The sequence below is a fragment of the Mya arenaria genome, chromosome 8 (assembly GCF_026914265.1).
Source record: "Mya arenaria isolate MELC-2E11 chromosome 8, ASM2691426v1".
Lineage (NCBI taxonomy): Eukaryota > Metazoa > Mollusca > Bivalvia > Myida > Myidae > Mya > Mya arenaria.
In genome coordinates this window covers 27,670,586-27,678,963 of record NC_069129.1, presented here as the reverse complement: position 1 = coordinate 27,678,963, position 8,378 = coordinate 27,670,586, and the positions used below count along the sequence as shown (strand labels likewise).

The 8,378-nt window shown below is 36.5% G+C and overlaps 1 protein-coding gene across 1 annotated transcript; it reads left to right on the top strand.

Annotated features, from left to right (window-relative positions):
- The first annotated feature begins 2,132 nt into the window (after positions 1-2,132).
- LOC128244100 (uncharacterized) lies at positions 2,133-5,617 on the top strand. The gene is made up of 2 exons (XM_052962115.1): positions 2,133-2,434; positions 4,204-5,617. The coding sequence occupies exons 1-2, from the start codon at positions 2,133-2,135 to the stop codon at positions 5,615-5,617; spliced, it is 1,716 nt and encodes a 571-aa protein (XP_052818075.1).
- The last annotated feature ends 2,761 nt before the right edge of the window (positions 5,618-8,378 follow it).

Sequence of the window (8,378 nt, the reverse complement as noted above, 5' to 3'; positions counted from 1 at the left end):
TAATAGTTTTCAAGTTATGCTTCAGACAAGAAAAAGTAACAAAAGGGCAGTAACTCTGTAATTAGCTGAAATAGAATTGTGGTTCCTGTACACTGCACTCCCTCTCATTATGATCTATCACTGAATGAAGTTTTATAAAATTCGATCCAATAGTTTTCAAGTTATGCTCCGCACAAGAAAAAGTAACAAAGGGCAATGACTCTGTAGTTAGCTGAAATAGAATTGCGGTTCCTGTACACTGCACTCCTTCTCATTATGATCTATCACTGTAAGAAGTTTTATTAAATTCCATCCAATAGTTTTCAAGTAATGCTCCGGACAAGAAAAAGTAACAAAGGGCAGTAACTCTGTAATGGACTGAAAATTGCGATTCCTGTACACTGCACTCCCTCTCATTATGATATATCACTGTATGAAGTTTTATTAAATTACATCCAATAGTTTTCAAGTAATGCTCCGGACAAGAAAAAGAAACAAAGGACAGTAACTCTGTAATTAGCTGAAATAGAGTTATGATTCTTGGGTACTGCACTTTCTCTCATTGTGCTTTACCATTGTATTAAGTTTTAATAAATTCCATCTAGTAGTTTGCAGGTTAATGTCTGGAAAAAAAATGACAGCAATAAAAACTAATAAAGGGCAATAACTCAGTAATTAGCTAAAGTAGAGTTATGGTTCTTAAACACTGCACTTCCTCTCATTGTGCTTTTCCATTGTATGAATTCCAATGAATTCCATCCGGTACTTTTCAAGTTATACTCGGGACAAAAAAAAGTAACAGAAGGCAATAACTCAGTAATAAGCAAGAATAGAGTTATGGTTAGTGTAGACTGCACTTCCTCTCATTATGCTCTACCATTGTATGAAGTTGAATTCATTAGTTTTTAAGTATTGCTCCGGACAAGGTAAATTGCAACGGACCGACCAACCGACAAACCGATCGACCGACTGACCGACCACAGGGTGACTCCAATGTACCCCTTCAAACTTCGTTTGTTGGGGGCATAATAATAGGCAGATTTCTCTTTTGTTTTTCTGACTTTCAGTTTGATTTCAGGGAAGACTCACCCCCTGAACTGATGTCAATCAAATGCAATGTTTACACATCGGTTTATGTTTTTGTTTTCGTGGTCAACTAGTCTATCTTAAGCAAAACGCCACTTTTTGTTAAAAACACAAGAAACAACAGCTAAAACAAAACAAAGAACAGAAATAGACTTAACCAGTGTCCGCATTAATTGTACTCTTTGGATAAAAACCGGTACCATACCCATACAATCATAAGCATGGCAACATATTCGAAAAGTAAATGAAGGGTCCACTTAAATAGAAGTTTTTTTTCTAAAGATAAACCTCTTTTACTACAAAGTACAGACACTACTTTTGTGACAGAACAAGGAAATTAAAGGACAGTTTCTAAAAATACAAGCACTTTCCAAGCAGTTTTCACATAGATTTAAGGATGTTTTTAGCAAATAAAAGGACTTTTGATCCAGCAGCCTAAAATTCAAGTACTTTTCAAGTCCGTACAAACTTGGCATTTGCTGCAACATTACTCAATACTTAACTTTAAATTGTATTCCTACACTTAAAATTTGTTTCAAGGATATCAATTTACAAGGTATAACAACCGAATGAAGTAGTTGACTGTGCTACAGAGCACAGATAAAAAAACTGCTTCTTTATCAGCTCAAAATGGGGAACCTTTTGATAACAATCAAAACATTTCATTTTTTTTTTTGCTATAGATTGAATTAAAACATTATTTAGACAAACTAAATCCCGAAATGTCTTTTGATGATTTTAGAGAAAAATATTATGCACAATTTCTTTTTCACATAGTCTATCATTCAACTTTCTCGTTGATAATTTATCACCGAAAGCCCCATGTGATATGTATGTACAAAGTCTATAGTGAATGAGATAACACGACTAGATTATGACGTTGATTGAAATTGTGAGTTTTAACTGTCATTTTGCATGAAATACTTAACGATTTAAAATGGCTTCAAAGCATACATATCTAGTTCTTGCTTGACATTGTGACATTTAACAGGCATATTAATATGTGGAATATTTAAACTTACTGGTAAAAATTGGCTTCAAAGCACACAAAGTCCTTTAAAGACTCAATGTCAATGGCATCTGATTTGATCTATGACTTTGTCTGCTCTCCGTGTCAAGAAGACAAGCTTAATACTGAGGCCAAGCATTTCTGTAGGGACTGCTCCAAATACTTATGTGACAAATGCCTGACATTTCACTCCAAACTCTTCAAACAGCATGTTGTGTTGGGCCGTAAGGATGTAGACAAGTGGGTGGGGCAGGGTGACGCCCTCATTTCATGTGACCTTCACCCTGGTAAGGTCATTGAACTTCTGTGTGAGGACCATGCTGAGATGTGCTGCCACCTCTGTGTGTGCTTGAATCACAGGTTAGTGATAATATTATGACTTATTTGACTGCATCTGTTTTATTGACACCAAGATTTCTTAGGATGAATAATTTAATCACTCAATGTTGATTTCTCTCATGATTTGAGAGGATACTAGAGCTATATGAATTGATCAACAACTAATTTTCAGTAAGGGTGAAAGGCCTAAAACTGTCCATTATGTCAGAGAAAGAACATACCGAGGCACGCAGTGTGGATGTTTTTTTCCGCTGACATAATGGACAGTTAGAGGTGTTTCACTTACTTAAAACAAGTAAACACAGAGGTCAAAATCATGATTTCATGGCGCTATTGTTTACTTATTGGACAGTCTGTTATTTACCATTTGAAAAGATACTAATCATGGATATCTCTTAGGCAAAGCAAAATCATTTTTACGCTTATTTACGTGTACATGTATATCAATTGTAAATAATTGTTTGGTTATCATTTCAAATAATCATTTTTAGAATACAACCTATATTTACAGCTAATGAAATTACAGATAGGCAATCATTAAGTACTTTGATTAAGAGGATTAATCATTAAGAACTTCAACTTTTGCGGGTGTTTAAAGGTCCGCACACTGCAACTTATCCGAAACACAATCCCCGTGTCAGATTTTGCGTTGACAATGTGTCAATCAATGAGGTTGTAACCTAAGTCAGTTAGATGACCTGAGTTAAAATATTATGATTAAGAAGGGCTCGTTCGCTACGCTCTCTACGGCCATTCTTAATCATTAAGATTTAAATTCATCTAACTTTTACTTAAAAGTCAACTTCTATGGACATAAAACAAATCCTAACTGTGTTTTCATTGTTTATTATTCACGTAATACGGAAACCTTTTAAATCCAAGAGTTTTTCAGTTTATACAACTTATAAACATGTTCCTTTGCCCTAACGGCTGCACAAACCTCAGTCACATCTTCAAATTCAACATATATTTATTATTATTTATTAAACCCTAGTAATAAAAGGGCCTTTAAGTATTTTTCTTCAAATAGTTTTACACAAACAAACAAACTTTATACACAACAACAGAGCTGTAGGCAAAAGGTTTTTATTAACTACTATATTTATTCAACTTTTTTATTCGAATATTCGAATACCGATTTTGACATTCAAATACCAAATGTTTGATGGCATATTCGAATATTTGTTTGCATCCCTATAATGTTGTGAAAATGGCTCTTCGTAGCAAAAGTGTGACAAATGTTTACATGAGTAAATTACTACAATTTGGACATCTCTTTGATGTTATAAAAACAGCAAAGTCAATTGACACAGACGAAATAGCCCTCAATGATATCCCTTGATATTTGGGGATGGTATGACAGACACTGTTTGTGTATTAAAAAATCATATTTATTTACTGACTAAGCCGTTTTGGACTGAAATTTACAAGAAGAGGATTTTTTCAAACCAATTTTTTAGTCCTTTTCTTTTACTTAATTCCATCCGGCAAAGTCCAAATCAATCCAGACCAGCAAATTGTCGGTTTTAGAAGCCCTGTAAACAATCATCTCTTCTCAATTGACTAACTTTATGCCTCAGATTATGTACATAAACTGATTTCAAAGCTGAAATGTTGATTACTTTTATCAGTAAGTGAAATATAACAACTAAACGTTATTAAATACAAATGTAGCTTCAAAATATATAGCTATATAGGACACTGTGTTACATTTAAATAACACATAAAACTATTTTGTATTCTATAGATGTTTAATCCAGTCACTAATTCACCATTCTTACATCCTACAGGATGTGCAGAACCATCAGCTTGATCTCAGACCTGGCCAAGGATGTATACGAGATGGCCGATTTCAAGCAGCTTCCATCCAATGTTGCTAAGATAACAACAAGCCTGAACCAGGTTAGAGAGGTCAGAAAGAAAAACCAATGCACATTAAAGACTTCTGGCAAGTCCATGCTGACAAAGATCAAGGACTTAAGGAAGTCACTGAACCAGCTGCTAGATAAGCTGGAGAAGAGGACAGTGAAACAGATGGACAGTGTCCTGGCTGACCTGGATGACACACTACAGAAGGACATTGACTCCTGCACACTCATACATGACCAGCTTAAGGCCTTGATGGACACCATCCTATCCCAGGGCAAGGACGATGAGTCAAGCTCCTACATTGGCTTCAGAAAGTGTGAAGAGAAGATGGCAGAAGCCAACAGCCTGCTCCAGGAGATGTCCACAAAACCTGAATCGACCACTAGTTTCCAGTCTGATACCAGAGTTACACAACTGCTGTCTGATATGCATTCATTAGGCAAGATCCTTGGGAACTCCGAATCACCGACTGGCCATCAAAAGTCTGACAAGAAGTCTTCAAAACAGATCAGGCCATTGCATGATATATCAGGGGTTTTCACAGTTAAAAACAAATCTACTTTCAAAGTGAAAATCAAGCCAGATAAACATACCTGTGAAAATATGGGTATAACAGAACTTCCATCAGGAGAGATTATTCTTGTAGATAACAGCAATAACAGAGTGAAGGTATTAAATATGAAGTATAAGGTAATAACCCAGTGTGATGTAACTCCAAGGCCCCAGGACATCTGTCATGTGACTGGTAATCAGGTGGCTGTAGCAGTAAACTGTGTTGGTCCTGTCAGGCATGAGGTCCACTTTCTCACTGTGTCAGCTGGCAAAATCAAGATGACCATGAAGTTCTCAGTTGACCATGACTGCATGTCCATCAGGCACCATGGAGACCAGCTGTATGTGTGCTCCAATTCTGCCCTGTACCTCTACACCACAGACAGCAAGCTAGTCAAGAAGATATATGAAGACACATCAGGAGGGAGGACAGTGGCTAACTTTGTTTTAAACCAAGATGGCAAAAGGATATACATCTGTGACTCTACAAATAGCAAGATCATTACAATTGACATCAATGGCAGTATTCTAGCCACACTGAAGGATCCAAACATTGGAAGGCCATGTGGTGTACATGTGAGTGAGGATGGACATGTGTTTGTGAGTTCATGGGTCTCCAACACAGTGGTGCAGGTTGACCAGGAAGGCAGGAAGAAGCTGGCCACACTGGTCAGGAGTGGAGAGGGCATCAAATATCCATGGGCAGTTTGGTACAGCACCCACACTGGCAGATTGATTGTGGGTGGATCACAAGATGACATTCAGGTGATGGAACTCCAGTAGAGAGACAGTCAGAAAGTCAACAAAAGTTTGGAATAGTTGTTGAAGTGATGGAAGGAAGCATTCAGAGAGACAGAAACTATGTTTAATTCAATTCATTATAATATGTATGCTAATCTAGATTTTACTTATTTGACTTTCTAAATACATTTGTTGATTAACAAGAAAACCCCAGAAATAATGTAAATTCAATAAGTATGTGTGTTTGCTTATATTCAATGATTGATATTTGTAATTGTTAAAACCTTTTTTTAATTTACTTCTGTATCATGCAATACCTCATGAAATGATTTAATATTAGGGATGCAAACGAATGGCAAAATTGATATTTGAATATTCGGTAATTCTTGCGATCGAATATTCGAATATTCGATTGAATTACCGAAATACATATTTTGGAAGATGTAGTAAACTACTATTATTATTCGCTTAAGTAATAGCCGGGGCAATTTTACCTTACTTTGTCGCAGCCAGTACGCGCGGCAGACCCCGATTTCCCCCTAATGAGCCTTTGAAATTCGCAATTTTCAGGAAGAAAAAACAATACATTATAAACAGACAAACAACAAAATCGAATAATTTCAATTCCGCTGCCTTTATACGAGTAAACAATGTGATATGAGATGGATTCCTGGTCAAATAGCGTTTTGCACCAACGGAGGGTCTTTCTGTAGGACCAGCAGCCTCGTTCTGAGATTGACTTCTAAATTGACTAAATATAACTATGGAAACCCCAAACCAACTCGGGAACTAGTAAAATAATAAAACTAAAACATATCTGGATTTGACTCATCCAGTGTTCAACAATAGAGGAAGTATATTCTAAAACGCTATACTATACATTTACATTTCAAAGCACGAACATTGTATCGAAACAGGGAAAACAGTTAAAAGCACATACATGTAACAACATTATTGTAGCTCAGCTTAATTTGCAGCCAAATCAAAACATTGGTCTTAAAGACGATTCCTATTGAGTTATTGTTAAAGTACGGGGACTTTTTACAGTACCCTACGATATGTCCATAAATTACATATGACCCGTGTTTTGTGTATTGTCATCACATTCACACCTCTGGCATTATGGGCCAGTCGTTGTAAAAGCAAAATAAACAAACTTTATAAACAACAACAGTGTTACAGTGTTGTAGGCAGAAGGTTTTATATTATCTCTATTGAAAATTAGTATTATTACCGGTACTCCTTTTTTCGAATATTCGAATACCGATTTTGACATTCGAATACCAAACGATTGATCGAATATTCGAATATTTGTTTGCAACCCTATTTAATATTATCAAAAACAAATAAAGTGATTAACGGTAGTATCACCAAAAGAAATATCCTGATCTAGTATCTTAAAAACAAATTGTGTTGGCTGCTGTATATACCGCAATTATTATAAATTTCTTTACTGTTAGAATACAATACAAGTATTCAATATCTTATACATTAATAAATTGGTTTTGAAATGTATATTATTAGTTTAACTGACCCTTGAAAATTACGTTGACCAAGAATTAGGTTACACTGTTTATTGTCATTATTTATGCAATAAGCTACAGAAAATGTTTATCGTCAATTCCATTTCTCGACACCTGTCTTGGTATAGTGATCAGATTATGATACTCTCACAAGCAATAGTCCCAGAGATTGGAAGTGTCTTTTTTACCATTTTTGGAAGAGGCTCAAGGCTTTTTTCCATAGAAACAAGAGCGTCGTCTTGGTATGTCGAACACATGTGGCAAGTTATTTTCAAATCTGTCCATACAAGAAAAAGTTACTGCCCGGACATAACAACCAATACTCTGTATCCTTATATGCAGCACTCCATTGTGAATAAACACCTAAGTGTGACCTTGACCTTAGAGGTAGGGACACGGTTCTTGCACGTGACACGTCGTCTTGGTATGTCGAACACATATGTAAAGTTATTTTAAATTCTGTCCATACAAGGGAAAGTAACAGCCAGGACACGACAACCTATAGTTTATGTCCTTATATGCAGCATTCCATTGTGAATAAACACTAAGTGTGACCTTGACCTAAGAGGAAGGGACACGAATCTTGCACTCGACATGTCGTCTTGGTATGTCAAACACATGTGGCAAGTTATTTTATTATCTTTCTATACAAGGGAAAGTTACAGCCCAGACACGACAACCTATACTCTATGTCGTTATATGCAGCATTCCATTGTGAATAAACACTAAGTGTGACCTTGACCTAAGAAATAGGGACACGGGTCTTGCACGTGACACGTCGTCTTGGTATGCCAAACACATGTGGCAAGTTATTTTAAAATCTGTCCATACAAGGGAAAGTAACAGCCAGGACACGACAACCTAAACTCTATGTCCTTATATGCAGCATTCCATTGTGAATAAACACCAAGTGTGACCTTGACCTAAGAGGTAGGGACACGAATTTTGCACGCGACACGTCGACATGGTATGTCGAACACATGTGGCAAGTTATTTTAAAATCTGTCCATACAAGGGAAAGTTACAGCCCGGACACAACAACCTATACTCTATGTCCTTATATGCAGCACTCCATTGTGAATAAACACCTATGTATGACCTTGACCTTAGAGGTAGGGACACGGGTCTTGCACGCGACACGTCGTCTTGGTATGCCGAACACATGTGGCAAGTTATTTTAAAATCTGTCCATACACGGGAAAGTAACAGCCCGGAAACGACAACCTATACTCTATGTCCTTATATGCAGCATTCCATTGTGAATAAACACTAAGTGTGAC